Source organism: Lactuca serriola, chromosome 2 (genome assembly GCF_051521515.1).
Source record: "Lactuca serriola cultivar US96UC23 chromosome 2, Lser_US96UC23_V15, whole genome shotgun sequence".
NCBI lineage: Eukaryota > Viridiplantae > Streptophyta > Magnoliopsida > Asterales > Asteraceae > Lactuca > Lactuca serriola.
The window spans coordinates 238265104-238286735 of NC_136409.1; the positions used below are offsets into that span (position 1 = coordinate 238265104).

Below are 21632 nucleotides of genomic sequence, written 5' to 3' on the forward strand. Positions count from 1 at the left end.
TGTGTATGATTCAACAAGTAGTGGAACAATCCATATGAGTCAAAGTTTATCCATTCATTTTACCTTTGGGATAAAAGCGATATATGTGGGGCCCTCGATGATTTAATGATGATACATGTGAGTGCTTGGCCAAGCCAGGACTGATTTGATTTGTTCAATCAGTCAGTCATCATAAATCGGAAATCGGAAAACAACAAATGGACAGAGAAAATGATTTATAATCCATGTATCAGTTCATATGATATCTAGAATGGAGGAATATATGATCCCTTATCTAATGGACAAGTCATTGACAAAGGTCACAATTCATCGGCAAAGTCAAAGTTCGACAGAAGCTTTTGAGAGCTACGATTGCTAGTCGGGTTATGAAGTCATACTTGCAATAATAGTTTTAGACTTATCCAAGTGGGAGACTGTTGCATTAATGTCTAATTCCATAACTATAATTGGTAAGACTTGACCCGACCCGGCATGGTCCATTTGGGTTGCATGGCATCGGAACAACTGGATTGACAAGATGAGGAAAAAAAGGATACTAGTGATTTATATTAATATATTATAAGTTCTAATATATTAATATATAATCATATTATTTAATTAGTACTGATCAAGAATTAATTTGTAATTAATTAAGTGATCAAAATGAACTAATTAAATATGGACTCTAAGATGTATGTGTGTGATGGGCCAAGTTCATTTAGGTTGGGCTAAGCTTTCATGGATAGTCCATGGAGTGTTTAACCCATGAATCATATGAAATGAAAGTTCATGGGTATTAGGGTTTAACCCTAATCTCCACACTATATAAAGATGCCCTTGGTTGGTGAAATTGGAACTAGTGTGTGTACACAAAAGGGCAAGGCCGATTTCACTAAAGAGAACCAAAGTATCCTTATTCTCAAGGTTATTCCAAGTGTTCATGGTGCTGTGTGAACCATTTGAGGTGTCACACTTGGGGCACTAGGCACTCAAGCTTCATGGAGTCAAGCAACAACAACAAGGTATGTATTTTATCTGTTTTATTACCCTAGTATCAATGTTTTGTTATGCTAGTTAGGATAATACCTTGGATATTCATATTTGTATGTATAATAGAGAAAACATAGATCCAAGGTATTTAGGGTTGCATGTACACTTAGGAGTGTTAGAATGCTCAAAACCCAACACCTTGTCCATAAGTTGGCTGATGTTGCAGTGGATACCTGAACCAACATCAATTATTTACCAACTTCATACGAAAACAGAAAATATTAAAATTTGAAGTACCTGCAAAAAAAAAATGAAGCATAACTCAACATGAAGTTCTTAAATTTGTTACACATGACACATAAAGTCAAATAATTGACTTAATATATAGGTGTTGATATATTTTCCCCAATTGTGTTGTAATTTTCTCAAATGTTTTTAAACATTGAAAAAATTAAAATATTTTTAAAAAGGGGCCCACAACCAACCTGTAGAATCATTTATCTTGAGTGTTCCCACTTGTTGATCAGATGAAAGATGTGATAAAGATATACGCCCAAAAGAGGAACCACCAATAAGCAAATGGTCATCACTCAAAGATAAGCATGTAATAGGTCCATTATGCATCCTACGATATTTTAATTATAATAACTTTAATAAAATACTTGTAACAAATAAATTTAATTATTATTATTTACTTGCATGTCAAGAGTGAAGAGTATATACTTTATGATTCTAGCCCATTTTCTTCCATACATATCAAATACAAGAGCTCTTCCATCCTCACATCCAACAACAACTTCTAGATCTGCATAGCTGCAAAAGACTAAGGTGAAAGAAAATAGCAATGTACTTTGAATGATTTGTTATAAATTATTATATTTTACTTATTACAACATTGTACTTTGAAAAATCTACCCAATTATAACAATAATTGGGTAGATTTTTCAAAGTATGATGCCTTTATGAGAATAACAATCTACCACATGCAAGAACCTTTAGGAAATTGAACACCTTGTGAAGAAAATATATTTTTATTGTCTTTGCGCCTCCATAGACAAATGTTACTCCCAACTAATCCATCAACCTTTAAAAAAAAGTACCATGGTTACAAAATGTGAAGAATGATATACATTAGGATCATTAATAAAGATTGTAAATTTAATTTTAGGGCTAAGTGCAAGAATTAGGAATGTAAACAGAAGTACCTTGCCCTCATCAAAATCAATGTCAATTAAAGAACCTCTATGTGGAAGATGATGCTCGGCCAGACATTTGTATCTTTCTATAGACCATAGGCACATCACCAACCAAATGTTGAAATACTGATGTTTATAAAAAAGGAATGCATTTCCTTAACATAACGTAATATGAAAAAATATATACATGAAAGAAAAACGATGCATAAATTAAATATCTTACCACTTCCACCAGCGAGGAGTGGTCCCACCTTCCATTTGCAATTGACAATCTTATAAAGAAGTAAAATGTAACATAAATAACCAAATGTCTTGAGAATAATAAACCAATATAGAAAGCAAGATAGTACATTGAAAACATATGAACAATGAAAAAAATAAAATACATTGGTTAATTAACTTTATTACCCATTAGAATGACCTCTCCATTGATAAATATCAACAGAATCTGCACGTAAAGAATAATGTATAGAGTGACATTTTAGTTTCTTGTAAAATCATGTTTAGAGTTCAAATAATAGATGTTCATTACAAAATAAGCAATGCTCCATGTACATGCAATAAAATCACATTCATCAAGTTTCCCCATGGAACCACTTAATCAAATAATTGAAGAGTCTCACAGGCATAAAAAATCCAGTCTGAAGAAACGAAAGGATGATTTAAAGCAGTTAATTGAAAGGAACATGAAATTAGATGAACCTATTTTACCCTTAAATCTGACATGGGTAGAAACAGGGACCAACAACACAAACATTATTCAATTTAGATGAAATATGGGACGTAGCTTCTCGATTCTTCCAAAAAGCGCTTTCTTAAGCTCTCTGCAACCGGTGACAATAGACCGTGGGTGGGAGAACGACCGGTCCACTGCCTTGTTTCATGTTAAAAAAGGAAGAAAATTCTTTTGAGAAAGTTGTGAAAGAAGAAAAGTACGTAAATCTAGTAACTAAATTTCACCGAGACATATTAACAAACAGATGGTGTGCAAATCAGAATTTTTTCAATTCCACCACCAACTATGCCACTGTTTATGATATCCTTCTATATCTTCGAATGTAAAATTGGGGGATGAGAATTTAAAGAAAAAATGAACCATTTAAAAATGTCACCTGATTGGAATCGATAAGTGACTTATAGGGTTATCTTTTTTTCTCACTTTCTTCCAAACTCTCACTATGTGTAGGCGGTGGAGAAGATATCTAATAAGAGAGGCGGTCAGTTTGAGGACAACTTGGTTTTCGTGGTGAGCCGATAAATCCCGAATCAGCTGTTGACTCATCTTTTTCTGAAGCGAAAAACGTGGCGAGGGTCATTTTGTTCTTAGACTTTACGATAGAAATATTCACAGGGCAGCAGTTGAATTGAAATTGCCTATCGCCTACCATGGTGAATCGAAACCGATGAACAATTGAATTTGTGGTGGCGGTGATGATTAAGGTAGCGTCTGCATTCGTCAGAGGTTGGAGGTGAATAACATATTGAGAGAATGGAACCAACCACCATATATATGCGTACATGTTATCTGCTGTTGATAAAGCCATAAATCGAAGCCTGATTGGTCGATAAAATGGTGAGGCCACCTGTACACAAACAACTGACCGGGATTGACGCTTTGAGAGAGGTTTAGAGGAGCGATTTTCAAAGAGGATAAAGTAAGCGGTCGAGTAAGGTGGTGGAAGTAAGGATTAAAGCTGGTGGCGATGACTCAAAGCGGTGGAGTTAGAACAACAATAAAATTTTGATTGGGTAGGAAATCGGTGAAGAAAATAGGTGAAAAACACATGTCGATAATGTTTGTAGAAAATGACAAAAACTGCCTAGAAAAAGAATGCACAACAAAAAAGCGAAAATATCAGATACCACTAGAAATAAAAGACCATTGCTGCCAAACCACCACCAATTTTACTGTTACTTTTCTTCAGAACTTTAATATATATATATATATATATATATATATATATATAATAAGTTTAAATATTATTTGACAAAAGAAGCTATATAGCATTTATCTAGCAATACTAAATCAATTTTAAGAGTAAATTATAATTTTGGTCCATATGGTTTGCCTTCATATATCATATTAGTCCAAGTTTTGATTTTTTTGACATGGCCAGTCCCTTGGCTAATAAAACTAACATCATAGTTATATATTTAGTAATATATTTTACAATTTTATTCTTACCCACCCCCACATGTCATATTCATGTAAACGAGAAAATGTTTGATTTTTCAATAGTTAAAAAGGTTGATGGTTATATATATATATATATATATATATATATATATATATATATATATATATATATATAGCATCTTATTTTCTTTATTATTTATTAATTTATAAAAAAATTCTTATTTAAGCATTGTACTCTGAAAGTACAATGCTATAGCGTATGAAATAAGGTCTGCATGTGTGTGTGTGTGTATATATATATATATATATATATATATATATACACTTTTGATTCTTTATCTATTATAACATATTATTTTCTTTTTTATTTATTAATGTTTAAAAAATTTCTTATTTAAGCATTGTACTCTGAAAGTACAATGCCATTTGCATGTGTATGTGTGTGGTTATTTGTAAAAAGAAATTGAAGTAAGTTGTTGCTTTTGCTAATAAACAAAACTAGGTTATTATATATTGAATATAATTTTGGTTTATTGCAAGAAATAACAATGTACTTTTATTGTGTTCTGGTGATTTGGGATGGACGACACATTATTTTATAGATTTCTTATATATGTAGGTTCTGGAAAATAGCATCATACTTTCAGATCTTTTCATTTTCTTAAAACTACAATGTTGTAACAAGAAAAAGTCTGAAGTATGATGATGTACTTGGTTCATTATGTTTTACCAGGTGGGATGAGTATGAGAGTTTTAAGATTACCTCAACTCCAGTTTTTAAGACACACTTTTTATCGTGTGTAGTAAACTATTTGCGCAAGAGAACTAATGACATCTACAAACTAATTTCTGAAAAAACTATTTACACCCGTCGTTTGGCGCGGGTAAACGACTAGTATATATATATATATATATATATATATATATATATATATATATATATATATATATATATATATATATATATATATATATATATATATATATAGGTAAAGGTTCAAATGATAACCAAAAAAGAATAAGAACCATAAGAACCATTACCTGATGCGTCTAAGATCTATTAACTTCAAATTCTTCCCTTTTAACATTTAGAGCAAAAACCTTCATTTATATCCTTAACCACCAATCTGATGAACACCATCACTATCATCGGTTGTTGCACCACCGCCACCACCAGCGACGATGTCTCCATCACCGCTAGTATCTCCGATATGATGTGTTTTCTCATATTCTGATTAGAATATCTTCCTCCTACCTTCGATGTCACGTCATTACCACTCCCTTCATGTCTAAACATCCATCGTCACTTCTTCCACACACTCTTTTTTGCAGATCTACGAGATCCGACTCCAGATCTATGCTTTTTGACACTAGATCTACAATTTCCCCCTTTAGATCTACAAGTTTTCCAGCTAGATCTTGTGATGTGGAAGGAGTTTCGATGGGATCTCGAGACGTGGAAGGATGTCCGAGGAAATCTAATGTTCAGAAAAAGGAGTTCCAATGGAATCCAAGTTGGCACCGGTGTCGCCATCTAGATGTGTGATTTCTGCTCTAGATCTATGAGATCCACCACCATTCAACCACTATAGAACCACCAGTAGTGTCTTACTTCTCCTGATTTATAAGTTCTACCACTAATCGCCACCAGCAACGATGACTACAATGTCATTGACGATTGACGAGGCTAGGAGCATCAGCATCCGACGAGACCAGATGTATGAGATCTTGCGAGTGGCAAAGCTAGATCGATAAGATTTGGTGGTGTTATTACAACCAATGTGTCACTCATCATCTTCTTCACATCATGTACATTACGATGAGGCTCACCTTTGTACAATTATTTTCATGTTTATTTAATGTGTTTTACATCTTACTCCATCTTTGCTACCTATTATGTGTTAAAGGCTTAGTAAAAATTAGAATCAAGAATCATTTCATGAAACACACAATGTGTTTGATGATTTTCCTGAATGAAAATTTGAAACCGTAAATAGTGTTTTTTTGTACATTAAGTTTTGAATAAATGTATAAACTTATGTAATAGTATTTGAATAACCTAAATGCTACTTTATCTTTTTTTTTTTGTATTTATGAATAATCTGAGTTGTATAAGTATTGTGAATGGTTTTTTTGATACACACAAGGTGTGTGATGATTTGGGTGAATGAAAATTATAAAATTTGAAAAGTGTCTTTAAGTTGTGAACACTGTAAATGAGTGTCATAAAGTGTTTATTAAACTGTGAATTAAATTCTTAAAATGTGAGTTTTAATTTGAGAATATAGTAATGAATGTATAATTTTTGTGTATTAAACAACAAATTTATTATACCACGCTGTGAATTTGTGTATTAAATTGTGAACTTACTGTATTAAGCTGTGGATTTTATATATTAAACTGTGAATTAACTGTATTAAGAGTTTTAAGTTGATAATATGGTTGTGAATTTATATTTTTGTGTATTAAATTATGAATTTATTGTAATAAGTTGTGATTTTATGTATTAAGCTATGATTTTTATGTTTTAAACTGTGAATTAACTGCATTATCTGTGAATTTTTTCTTTAAACTGTATTAACTATATTAAGTTGTGATTTTTTTATATTAAATTGTTATTTTTGTGTTTAAAAATGTGAATTAATTGCATAAGTTGTGAATTTTCTATTTAAACTGTTAATTGATTGTATTAAGCTTTGAAATTTTAATGAATTTTGTGTTAAAATATGAATGTTTTTATGTAAGTATGTTTATATTGATTTTCTTATGAATATATTTATTTTTTGTGTTGTATAAATATGTAAAAATGTATTAGTTTTTATTATTATTTTGCATTAAACTCTAAATTAGTGAATTATATGGTTTCTTAAACTGAGAATATAATATTTAAGCTGTGAATCTATTTTTTTTTAAATCTCAAGTGAACCATCCCATATATATATATATATATATATATATATATATATATATATATATATATATATATAGGGCTAGGTTATAATGTGGATGGTAAGTATTGTGTTGATGTAGGGATGAATGTGGACCAAGAGTTTAAAATACATATTCTAATAGAATAAATATTTTGATTAAATATTAATTATGACAGAATACATATTCTGATTGAATGAAAATTTTGAAGAATAACAAACTTTTAAACCATGAGTTAAATAATAACAACATTCATTCTGAGAAACAATAATACACGTTCTTTAATGACTTATAACAAACATGAAAAATATAAATACATTCTTAAAGAATAATACTAAATTTCATTCATTCTCTAGCTAATGTCAACCATTCTTAGGAAAAAAGATATATACAATTCTTGAAGGTACAAAAACTGATATAAAATTTAAGAATGTATTCTGCTAGATTTCTCGTTAAAGAAAGAATGGTGTTGTTTTCGTAAGATGGACCCTTTTATTCTTAAAGAATATTGTTGTTTTTGTAAGGTAGACTCTTCTATTCCGAAAGAATGATGTTGCTTTTGTAAAATGAACCTTGATATTCTGAAAGAATGATGTTGCTTTTGTAAGGTGGACCAATTCTCTTTACAAGAGTCTGCAACAACAATGGAAAATAAGCCAATGAGAAACTATTCAAAGATATTACAATCAAACCGCATCCAAAATTTCATTTTTCTATGCACCTTCAACTCCTACTTTATGCACTCAAGAAGCTCTTGATAACCGTATCAGATTTGAAATTGCAACTCTTTATGCACTCACGAAGCCTTTGATAAACTGTATCTGATTTGAAATTGCAACACCTGGAAGGGTAGCAACTCCCAACAACATCTCTGATGAAGCACATGACCTAATATGATTAATACCATAGATAACTTCAAATAATTATGAATGAGCCATTCAGCTCAGTAATTATGAACTCAATCAAACTGAGTTCCACTAAATTGATGATAGAAAATTGAACTTTCTAGAGTAATTCCTTTGGCAACCAAAGTATAATATACAAATGAACTAATCAAACTATAAGGGCTTTGAGTTTCATGATTTATGTCTAAAATAATCATTAAATTCAACAGTTAGGCAAATAAACATTCGATTAAGTGGAGTTATAATAATTGAAGAGTCGATGAAATTGATAGAATATTTCGTTCAACCATTTTAGAGAACAGTTAGCGGGCAAAATTAAGCACACATATTTTAGGAAGAAAAAAACAAGTTGGGGATGGAAGTAGATAGAGAAGTAAAAAATATAGAAACTAAATCAAATAGTAAAAGAGTTGAAATTTTGGTTGGTTTAAATTTAACCAAAATCTAAAACGAAAGGGGAGGATAGATGTTTGTAACAACCCGTCATTTCAGGTCCTTGAAATTCGAGTCTTGTAACCTCTTTGAAAAGGTAATTAGAATATCATCGAAAAATGAAGTATTCAAAGGCTCTGTTTGGAGTACGCTATGTAATAGATATCGTCTTAAGGTTTCCAAGCATATAAAGAACACTAAATTCCGAGTTATAACGAAGAAGTTATGACCATTCTAAGTTTTTCCGACAAAAACCGGCAATACGAAGTTACGTAAAAACTCGAATCGGAGATCGAGCGACTTTTAGCCGGAATGACCTAAACGAGAATCGAAGGTCTCGTCAATGGTATTTCAGCGGTAAAAAGTCTGGCAAAAACCGACGTCAGATAAAGAAGTTATGAATTTTTGAAGAAATTCCTTAATCACGGCATTTTAATAAATAAATAATAAAAATAATTTCATAATTTGCCAACGGAATCTAAACGAAAGTTGTAGATCTTAGTCTCACCTACGCGTGGATATAAAGAACGTCGAAAACGGAGTTCGTATGAAAGAGATATGAATTTTAGAAGTTTATTTAAAATAAAAATAAAAATAAATAAAAACTCTTGATAATATCCGAAGAGGAGTCAGCGGATAGGACCGGAGTACGCCCTGCGTACCCTCGTACGCCCCGTGTACTCAAATCAAGGGCTCCGAACTGTCCACGTCGCTCTGATGTTTCTTCCGAGGATGCGGTAAGCAGTGACGTCTCGTACGCCCTGCGTACGAGCGTACGCCCCGCGTACGCGAGGCTTCCAGGCCCTATAAAAGGGGTGCGAGGGTGCCGGCCAAAATTGCTAATTTCTTTCCTTTCTCGCACCGAAGCTCTGCTTTTCAACCCTCGAAGTCATCCCAAAGGCCCGGTTTTCATATCCAAGGTGGGGAGAAAGTTTTACACTCCCGAGATTCCCGAGAATCCCGAGAAAAATCCGTTTCCCGAGACGAAACTCTGCCCGGTTTTCTGCTCGCTTTCTTCAAACCTTCAAGTGAGTTCATACCCCTGCAAACACCCTTTAAATACATTTTTAAATGCTTTTTATACTCTTTTAGGGGGGGAATACAAGTAAACACACGGCTAAAATCGTGTGAAACATCGATCTTTTGATATACTTTTCATACTGTTGTTTTAACTATCTTATGAAGTTATTATGATGCAAAACACCTCACAACACAGCTTTACCCTCTTGGGATACAATATGTTTATAAATAGAAATATGTTTTATTTATACGTTTACATACAAATACATCATATCAAGGGTAACATTCTTTACTAAACCGTCTTATACATTCTAAAAACTTATGATTTATGCTTTGTCAAACATTGTGAAAAAGGATAAACTTTGCATACAAAACTACCACTTTAATACAGACTTAGTTGAGAATCCGTGAGACGTGTACATCTTCAAACACTGCCTTTTTGAGAAAAGGTATCGCTACAAGTCCTATATATAACCAGAGTCTCCCGTACGGAGAACGTGTCAAATGTGTATAGATCTATACGGGAAGTCATGATCCCGCGCCCTGACTGTTAGCTACAGTCCGTCTTTTGGGGTGACAGTTGTCATAACGCTACGACGCCTGAAGAACGTCGCAACAGGCATATTATGTTTAGTATGGTTATAAAACTCACCGGATATACAACTATTATGGTATTATGCTTTTATGAACGAGTAGCTATTAAAACTATTCTTCATCTAACAAGTGCGATCTTCGTATAGCTTTACTATGTAAAACTATGACACAACTTACAAGCACGTCAGTTGCTTGCGATTTTCGGTCTTGGAGACTGCCAGTTATGTCAGGAAAATAAGGGTTTTTCCTATATACAAACCAAACAACTAATAGGAAAATAAGAGATTTTCTTGGTGCAACCATTTACAACTTATAACACGAACATTCATATGCATTTCATACTTTTATAAGAAAATAAGGGTTTTTCTTGGAAAACACAACAATTCATATCTCAACCATTAGGGAAAATATGAGATTTTTCTGGATCTAATACATTCATTTTCAACACAACAAATCATAACTCTTTACATTTGAAACACTGCGTTTTCTGGAAAATATACACGAACTTTCGAATGGCGTAAATTTTCTCAAAACACTACTCATGAACTCACCAACTTAAATGTTGACACTTTTTCTTTGAAATAACTTGTATTCTCGGGGAACCGCTAAGCAGATTTGGAAATCAACTTTTGGAGATTAACGTGCTGACGTTAATTACTTCTTTTGAAAGATGTTTATGTTTTAACTTTTGAACATGTAACGGATACAATTATGTAAACATTTTGGAAACTTTAAATATATGGTGGTGTGTACTTTCCTTTCTATGAACTGTTATGATACTGAATATGACGTCCTCCGCCCCCGAACGTTTCCGCCGTTCTGGTTTGGGGGTGTGACAGATTGGTATCAGAGCATTGTTTATAGTGAATTAAGTATATCAAAACCATTCTGGTATACAACTATAAACACAACTGGGCAAAAACACTCTGAGTAAGAGTCATACTTTTAAAAATTAAATTTACTTAGTTTTTGTAAAGTAGGCATGCATTCAGTTCATATTAATAACATGGTCAGTATCACAATTAAAACAATATAAAAGTATTATAAATAAGTTGTGTAGTGCGGGTATGCCTTGGGACATGTAATCGGAACTGGGAAGAATATAGTCTGATCAACTATATTTGTCCAAGAGCCGACTAACGTATGCCAAGGAGTGTCTGCAATGGACAACAAATTTAAAACTTACCAAAAGCATATCGTTAAAGAATACTAAAGGAGTATTCGAGTGCCTTCAACCCTTAAACTGAAAGAGTAAATTCCATGTGCTTTAGCTTATAGTCAATTCTTAACCCTATTCTCGTATAGACTCAATGGCTGGATTCCATCACCCCGGTGACCCCTACTACCCCAACCAAGGTAATGGAGAAGGGATAGAGAATGATACTGAAGAAGGAATGCAAGAAGGACCAGACTCAGATCCCGAGGACAATAACCTACCCTTAACGGCTCCAATTCAAAACCCTAATCCTCGACCGGAATTTCATGGCTCGACGCCCCTTTGGGCAACTAACCTAGATAGGTGGAGCTGCGAACAGGATCAACCCCTTCCATTCAACAGAGACCGAAGCTTCTACAACCTAACCGAGGGAGGCTCAACAGACAGAGCCCTTCCTATATTGGTTCGTCGTATTTCTCGCATTGGTGAACAAGGACGGACGACCGTCCATCAAACTGAGGAAAATGATGCGAACACTGGAGTCAACACGGTTCGCATCCGACAGTTAGGATTAGCTCACGGGAGAATCGTAAATCGAAATGAAGTGTTGCAGAGAGAGCTAACGGCAACTCAAACCGAAGTGATAGAACTTCGGGCACGCCATGCAAGACATGATCTACGTATGCGCGAGATGGGGCGTCAGTTGGCAGAGTCTAAGGCCCCTGTAGCCAGCTCGCGTAACAAATAATACCTGTCTGACTTCCAAAATTTTGTCATAGCATAAGACCTCGGATAAAGTCCTTACTTTTCTTAACCTTGTAACCAGAGACCGTTAGATAGGTCAAAATTTTCCTAACTACAAAATGTAACGCACCATGTTTTATAATATATGATGTATTCCCTTTATTTAAACCCTTTGCATACCCCTCAAATTCATGAGTTTATCTACTTTCCTCATAAGTCGAACTTAAAACCCTATTCAGGGGTAAGCCAAACTTAAGATATAGCAAATCACTAATGCGCGACTTTCGAATCATTAAAACTTATAGTTTTTCATGTTATTTCATTATCAGAACAATGTCTCCTCGTAGATCAGCACGTAGAAACGCAACCCCACCACCACCTCCTCGATATGACCCCAACATAGTGTAATCTGCTATCGATGCGGCAGTAACAGCTGCACTGTCTCAAGCAAACTTTGGCAGCGCAGCAAGGGCTGGAAATAATCAACTTACCAACGCAACCCCATTCCTACGATTGGACACCGCCACTTTGCAAGCTACAGTTATAGCCACAGTGGCAGCCGTTACAGCATACAATAACTCTGTCAACTCAAGCAGGGAAGGAAACGATATCAAAAATCCTAATCAAAGAAACAATCGAAACCACCTACCAGTAGATACCTATAAGAATGCCGCAAGGTGCGAACACAAGAACATGAAACGAAAACCCTGGAGCAAGAGGGGAGGCAAATCAACTCAAAGAAATGCCAAAAAGCAGTCAACAAACCCTACCCTTACACCCAAAAGGTCGTACAACGGCAACCAGCCTAAGTGCAACCGATGCAACTTTCATCATCATGGATCTTGTCGTGAAATGTATTGCGTTAGGTGCAATAGAAAGGGACACACCGTCCACTACTGCAGAGAACTAGCCCAACCAACTGCTCTAGCCACAAACGTAGGAGTAGATCGCGCTTGTTATGAGTGCGGAGCAACGGGACACTTCCGAAGGGACTGCCTGGAGTCAAGCATCAGGAATGCTGGTGGAGAAGGCCAAGTATTCACAATGGGCCAAGAGGAGGCTATTGCAGACCCCACGGTTATTCTGGGTACATTTCTCCTTGATAACTTATTTGCATACATTCCATTGATAGTAGGAACGCAGAAGAGTTCCGTGAGTCGCAAGTTTAAAAATCTACTCGAATAAACACCCTAATCATTAAACAAAACTTTCATAGTAGTAATAATAGAGATAGACTAAAAAGCACTGAAAACACATACGTAGAATACCCTATCCCACTAACGAAACTCGATCGATTTATAATGACAACCCCCACACAAACCCCAATTGGTTTCTAGTTTCAAAACCCCGAGGTACTCATATGAGGAATCTTTGCAACCTTCCCGTAGTACCCCCCCCCCCCCCCAACGAATCATTTAGAAATAACACGCATGCAACAAGTCAAATCTAGGCCCAGAAACTAGTAGTGAATTCAACCATGAGCTTCAAAACGTAGCTGCCCTAATGCATCGAGTAAATATGCTAACATTTAGAAGAACATAAGTAATTAAACCCAAAACCACACGATCCCGATCAGTCGAAGTGATAGGCAGAGTAAAGAAGGTCCGCTGAAGTATGCACATTAGGATCTAGATTCATAAAGGAACAAGAGGAACAAATGGACCAGAAGCACTCACTCTGGAAACAATCAGCCAAGCAACGAAACCCCCATCCTCCATATCGACGCCGCTACATTACAAGCTGCAGTAGCAGCTGCTGTGACAACCTTCCTTACACACATCAACTCAGGCAACACAAGCAAGACCGACAAAGGAGTCGAGAGTTCCGATGGTAGTACCAAGCCGGGAAACCAACAAGTGGCAACTCCTGCAGAACGCTTTAAGAAGCAATTTCCAAGGTGGGGTAATGAGGAAGGCACTCGTGCCCACATAACACTGGCTAAGCACCTCACTCCCGCCATTAAGGCTAGTGCTAGCTAGTCATGCCATCAATGCGAGGAGATAAGGGCACCTCAAGAAGGATTGCCCTATCACAAAGAATTCTGGCATAGACGGTAGGATTCTCAGGACCACAGTTGCAGGAGAACCTACTCCGAACCCACATTAATGTAATTTAGGCATTTCGTTGTATCAGACTTATAAACCATCAAAAACTAGTGCAACCAGAGCCTTGTCTTTTGCGGGATCCCGTCGGTATAGGGATACTCATGCTGCGTATACTTGCCTTTGTAGTATACCTTATTCGCAGCAATAGTCTTGTAATAGTCTAAAGTACTGTAACTCTGTTGATGGTTGAACGGTAGTATTTTGTCGGTAAACGTCTTATGTTCAAATCTAATGTCTTTAAGTTTTCCTTATGATTCCGACATTATCATACGACTTGATTCAATTTGATTCTCACAAAAACAGTTTCATACGTACATCTCTTTCTTCGAAATCGCCTTTCCAGCGAAGCCGTCATATCAGAACACCAATTACTCATGAATGGAGTACCTCATAATTCTTTTCCTTTCCGAAGAAGCCCCCGAAGTGCCACTCATACAGTACGTCAAGTTCAAATCCAAAGATCCATACGATTGGTCTGTCATTGATGAATGTATACGTAGAGATGATATATAATCAAGGTTCTACAGGTTTAGAATTGACGATTCCACTTTAACTTCTTTTTCCTCGATGGGATGTGAGCTTAAAGAAGAATCAATTATTCGACTACCTTTTCAATCTTAATTATATACAACTCGTATACACGAGATTATAATCGTTGAACCATGTATGAATTTCTAATATGAACTTCAGGACGGAGACTGCCTAAGACTACGAATGATCGTGCTACCATACAAATAAACTTAGAAGCACAACACATGCCCCTTTCTGTCGATTGGTACTAAAGAGGCAGATAGAACAAAAATACCCATCCTTTTTCCTTAATTCGGGAATAATCATACTTTCTTTTAGATCTTCATGACATCTAATCCACTTCCAAGATTTTTACATCATAACCAGTATGAATTGGTTGCATTCTCATGCAAGAGGAAAGGTCATTGCCTATACCTCAAGACAACTTAAGACACATGAAGTTAACTATACAACACATGATCTTGAGTCAGGAGCATCGGTAATTACTTCGAAGATCTGGAGACACTACTTGTAGGGTACAAGATGTACTACTCTCACAGTCCACAAAAACATTCAACATACGTTCGACCAAGAAGGGTTATCATGCCAGTGAAGTCAAACGAAGGAAGCAAAGTCGTATCCCGATAGTGAAAGGTTCGCTGGAATGCCAAGCGAGGAACCGAGTTCAATTAAGAACATGAGGAGCAAATAAAACTTCTATCCGTAGCACGAACTCTAATTTCGGGACGAAATTCCCTCTAACGGGGGGATGATGTAACAACCCGTCATTTCAGGTCCTTGAAATTCGAGTCTTGTAACCTCTTTGAAAAGGTAATTAGAATATCATCGAAAAATGAAGTATTCAAAGGCTCTGTTTGGAGTACGCTATGTAATAGATATCGTCTTAAGGTTTCCAAGCATATAAAGAACACTAAATTCTGAGTTATAACGAAGAAGTTATGACCATTCTAAGTTTTTCCGACAAAAACCGGCAATACGAAGTTACGTAAAAACTCGAATCGGAGATCGAGCGACTTTTGGCCGGAATGACCTAAACGAGAATCGAAGGTCTCCTCAATGGTATTTCAGCGGTAAAAAGTCTGGCAAAAACCGACGTCAGATAAAGAAGTTATGAATTTTTGAAGAAATTCCTTAATCACGGCATTTTAATAAATAAATAATAAAAATAATTTCATAATTTGCCAACGGAATCTAAACGAAAGTTGTAGACCTTAGTCTCACCTACGCGTGGATATAAAGAACGTCGAAAACGGAGTTCGTATGAAGGAGATATGAATTTTAGAAGTTTATTTAAAATAAAAATAAAAATAAATAAAAACTCTTGATAATATCCGAAGAGGAGTCAGCGGATAGGACCAGAGTACGCCCTGTGTACCCTCGTACGCCCCGCGTACTCAAATCAAGGGCTCCGAACTGTCCATGTCGCTCTGATGTTTCTTCCGAGGATGCGGTAAGCAGTGACGTCTCGTACGCCCTGCGTACGAGCGTACGCCCCGCGTACGCGAGGCTTCCAGGCCCTATAAAAGGGGTGCGAGGGTGTCGGCCAAAATTGCTAATTTCTTTCCTTTCTCGCGCCGAAGCTCTGCGTTTCAACCCTCGGAGTCATCCCAAAGGCCCGGTTTTCATATCCAAGGTGGGGAGAAAGTTTTACACTCCCGAGATTCCCGAGAATCCCGAGAAAAATCCGTTTCCCGAGACGAAACTCTGCCCGGTTTTCTGCTCGCTTTCTTCAAACCTTCAAGTGAGTTCATACCCTGCAAACACCCTTTAAATACATTTTTAAATGCTTTTTATACTCTTTTAGGGGGGGCAATACAAGTAAACACACGGCTAAAATCGTGTGAAACATCGATCTTTTGATATACTTTTCATACTGTTGTTTTAACTATCTTATGAAGTTATTATGATGCAAAACACCTCACAACACAGCTTTACCCTCTTGGGATACAATATGTTTATAAATAGAAATATGTTTTATTTATACGTTTACATACAAATACATCATATCAAGGGTAACATTCTTTACTAAACCGTCTTATACATTCTAAAAACTTATGATTTATGCTTTGTCAAACATTGTGAAAAAGGATAAACTTTGCATACAAAACTACTACTTTAATACAGACTTAGTTGAGAATCCGTGAGACGTGTACATCTTCAAACACTGCCTTTTTGAGAAAAGGTATCGCTACAAGTCCTATATATAACCAGAGTCTCCCGTACGGAGAACGTGTCAACTGTGTATAGATCTATACGGGAAGTCATGATCCCGCGCCCTGACTGTTAGCTACAGTCCATCTTTTGGGGTGACAGTTGTCATAACGCTACGACGCCTGAAGAACGTCGCAACAGGCATATTATGTTTAGTATGGTTATAAAACTCACCGGATATACAACTATTATGGTATTATGCTTTTATGAACGAGTAGCTATTAAAACTATTCTTCATCTAACAAGTGCGATCTTCGTATAGCTTTACTATGTAAAACTATGACACAACTTACAAGCACGTCGGTTGCTTGCGATTTTCGGTCTTGGAGACTGCCAGTTATGTCAGGAAAATAAGGGTTTTCCTGTATACAAACCAAACAACTAATAGGAAAATAAGGGATTTTCTTGGTGCAACCATTTACAACTTATAACACGAACATTTATATGCATTTCATACTTTTATAAGAAAATAAGGGTTTTTCTTGGAAAACACAACAATTCATATCTCAACCATTAGGGAAAATATGGGATTTTTCTGGATCTAATACATTCATTTTCAACACAACAAATCATAACTCTTTACATTTGAAACACTGCGTTTTCTGGAAAACATACACGAACTTTCGAATGGCGTACATTTTCTCAAAACACTACTCATGAACTCACCAACTTAAATTTTGACACTTTTTCTTTGAAATAACTTGTATTCTCAGGGAACCGCTAAGTAGATTTGGAAATCAACTTTTGGAGATTAACGTGCTGACGTTAATTACTTCTTTTGAAAGATGTTTATGTATTTAACTTTTGAACATGTAACGGATACAATTATGTAAACATTTTGGAAACTTTAATATATATGGTGGTGTGTACTTTCCTTTCTAGGAACTGTTATGATACTGAATATGACGTCCTCCGCCCCCGAACGTTTCCGCCGTTCTGGTTTGGGGGTGTGACAATGTTCACCAAGAAAAGCAAAAGACTTGAGGAGCGTTTCTATTTACCTGATTTAGAATAGAGTATGATAGATGTGGCTTGAAGTCCCATGGAATGATGGTATGGCCTGTAAAGGGAAAATGGTAGGAATGGATAGTGAGGGGCTTCTATCAGGCAATGTCATTGCCAATTGTGATGGTCCGATCTCTGATGGAATTAGGAGGCTTACATATTTGGTGGTGGTGTACAACGACTGTGGAGGTTTAGGGTTGTCCAACGGTTGTGTTATTAGCATACAACAACAAAAACGAACCAATTAATCTCGTCTTTGTTTCTAGGAACTCGCCGGAAAGGAAACCTAGCAACCAATCTTCACCTCTGCAAGTTCTCAGAAGATACGATGGAGGTTTGATTGCTGGATGCACCATCCTTTGCCTCTTCCCCGCTCAGTCATCCATCTTCCACATTCGACAGTCATTCTCCACAAACAAACATTGTGAACGGTCAGTTCTTCGATGGAAGCAAAGAGCCTACATCAGTTTCCAACTGATCGCGAGATATAAGAGAAAAGATGGTGGTGGGGTGAGGTCGTTTGGGATCGAACATCGATGGAGGCGGGAGGGATACAGTTTTGTGGGTCTCGATGGAAGAGGCAATATGGTTTTAAATAAAGTAATTTGCCTAAATTAAAGGGTAAATGATATAATTAATTATTTATTAAAATTAAAAAAATATTTGATCCATATTTATCCCTACATCCACACAATATTTGTTCATCTACATTTGAACCTACCTATATATATATATATATATATATATATATATATATATATATATATATATATATATATATATATATATATATATATTAAGCATATTGACTATTTCTTGAAAATTAAGAGGTACAATTAAAATGGCTTAATGTACAAACCTTTAATGCAATACCATACTTTACCAAACCATGCCTTAAGTAAGATATGGTTTATTGTACTTAAATAACATATCTTAAATAAGATTTGTTACTTATGTAACTTGTTGAATAAGAGGTTATTATTAATGGAAACCCTAATTTCTTCATTTCTCGGTGTATATCAATGAAAACTCCAATGGAGATCGACGCCACCAAATGCTAACCACCTACCGTGGAGGTCAACGCCACCAAATGCCAGCCACCCACCCTGGAGATCGACGCCACCGAATGCCATTGGTTCTTCTTTACCCATTTACCGTTTTATCTCTAGGGTTTTAAAAGAAGTGTTTAGATTTGGATAAACACGATCAGAAAAAATAGTTTCTGATTTGAAACAGGTAACAAGCAATTACCTTTTACATCTTTACATCTTTTTTGTTTTTCTTTTTCATTGCTTGATATTTCAATGACATTTGGAAACAAAATTGTTTTCTTCATTCTCAATTTCTTCTTTATCACTTTCATTAATGATTTTTTTTATAGATTTGCAACATATCATGAAACCACATTGATTTTGGTTAGGTATGCTCATGTATTTTTCATATATTTTTTCCGAGTTAATTTTTATTTATGCTTCTTGTTAGATAAACGTTTGATTATTTGGGATTTTGATCATGGTTAATTGGTTATAAGATTAATATTTTATGCGGTATTGGAGGTAAATGTGGTTAATCCGTAGATCTTCTGAAAAAACAGGTCAAGGGGAAAAACGTCAACATCACAGAAAATTCACCAGATCACCAAACTATGAAAACACAATCAAGACCACCAAATCAGACCAATGAAAACAAAACAAACCAGTAACCGAGAAGCAGCCAACACACATGAAGGGGCGAAAATGTCAAGAGTCCAAAAAAATCAAGATACTCTGAAATGCCATCACAAAAAGCACCAAACCTATGAGAACTGTGGTACTGTCAATCGGTTTTTAAATCATTGTTTTTTGTTTTTTGATCAAAAGAAGAACTACTGACTATAATGTTTGCTTTGATTTGAAGATGGATCAAATGAACGAACTATTGGTAAGATTGTTACATTATGTTTCCTTTTCAATTTCACTATCTGGATTTGGGTTTCCAATCTTTGATGGACTGATTTGTTCATGATATATGACTAACAAACAAAACATGAAAGAAAATAAACTTCACATAGTACCTAGGAATTGTTAAAGAATGACCCCTAGAGGTAGCATCAATTAAGGTGCATATTCATTTTGTGTTTATTTATTGGAAGATAGGTTTTGGTTAGATTCATGGTTGATTTTGTTATTATGAAGTGTCAGTTTATAAATTGACATTACCAACTCATCTTTAATGTTTTAGACGTGACTAAAATTAACTGTTTAAATGAAGATATGGTAAACATTTATTGCTTTTATTTGCTACAGGTTCAAAATAGTCTCATTGAAATCAAGAAACTCAATCTTTCTATAAACCCTTTTTGTGTATTGATTTATTTATTTATTTATTTTTTCAATTTTTAGTTAGTGGTGATTCAGTGTCTTCATTGTTAATCTTGTTGTCACGGTGGAGATGAAACATAATCAAAGGTATCTTGCTCATAGTATTTGGTGACCAAAAGTCGAATGTTGACTTAACTTTATTTATAATAAATTCAGTTGTAATTTGAATCTCTTTACAAAATGATAATTGCAGTATAATCACTATTGATTGCTTTTTTCCTAAATTTTTAAAGGGATAATTCTTGGTCAATTTTTTTATTGATTTGTATATAACTTTTTTTAGCAGATGGGAACCTTATATCTCTTGACACCCTCACCATATTAGGTATGTAATGTAAAAGGTTCAACTATACTTTTTTACCTTTAAGGCATTGTAATTGCGTTTTAGAATTTTTGGAGTAAATTGAGATAGATCCCTTTGATACAAGTTTTGTTGTCGTGGGTTTCCACATTTCATTTTGGATCTTGCAACCTTATATTAAGAAGCATGCATGATGTTTTTTTTTATTTGGACTGAAAAAATAAGATTATAATAGGATGGTTCATTCTTTTTATATGATTTACATTATTCATTTAAACAGTAATATAGTTAAGGATGCTAAGAAACGAGATAATAGTTGATTTCTATAACAATATAGATCTTAAAATAAAAAATGCTCGAAAATTGATTTCATTTTTAATTGCTACTATTGTTTTGGTCAAAATTTATTAGTAGACACAACTTTTCAAAATAATACATCTTATATGACATAAAGTTTTATTATGATTAATTATCTAAAAAGATTATAAATTAATATAAGTTTTTTAACTAGGCATGCCTTTTAATTTAATTTAAATAGAAACAACTATTATTGAATTAATATATGATTTATTGTTATATAAATAACTAAATAACTAAATAAGAAGTTAATTTATTTTTTGGGCTATTTTATTCTCAATTTAGTATCAAAACTATCCGATATCGCAAATTCGATTTTAATACATGCATCCAAAACTCCTAATATCTTAACCATACAACACCAACTAATTTGTCCAATTGAATGGTTCTACTATAAACATCAACCCATGATCAATACTCAGTACGTAAAGTTTCAAAAAGAAACTATATGTCGATAATATTGTCCGTCGAAACGAAACTAATCATCGAAACAAATTATATTTCAAGCAACTATTCACTCCCGTTGAATTGGTACTAATGTTTAATGATACTTGCCAATAATACATTGTGTCCTATTTATAATATGTCATATTTCCAAAATCAAACTAATTGTTGAATTAAAACTAATCATTTTTTGTAGAAAGAACCTAATTGTCGATACAAAAATATTAGTCATCTCTA

At 34.7% G+C, this 21632-nt stretch overlaps 1 protein-coding gene across 1 annotated transcript; it reads right to left on the reverse strand.

Moving 5' to 3' along the window:
* Positions 1-1213: 1213 nt before the first annotated feature.
* Positions 1214-19084, reverse strand: LOC145090205 (F-box/WD-40 repeat-containing protein At3g52030-like). The gene is made up of 8 exons (XM_079028529.1): positions 19003-19084; positions 2574-2613; positions 2389-2476; positions 2175-2291; positions 1950-2053; positions 1693-1782; positions 1455-1594; positions 1214-1266 (listed from the first exon to the last, which is right to left on the reverse strand). The coding sequence occupies exons 1-8, from the start codon at positions 19082-19084 to the stop codon at positions 1214-1216; spliced, it is 714 nt and encodes a 237-aa protein (XP_078884655.1).
* Positions 19085-21632: the final 2548 nt, after the last annotated feature.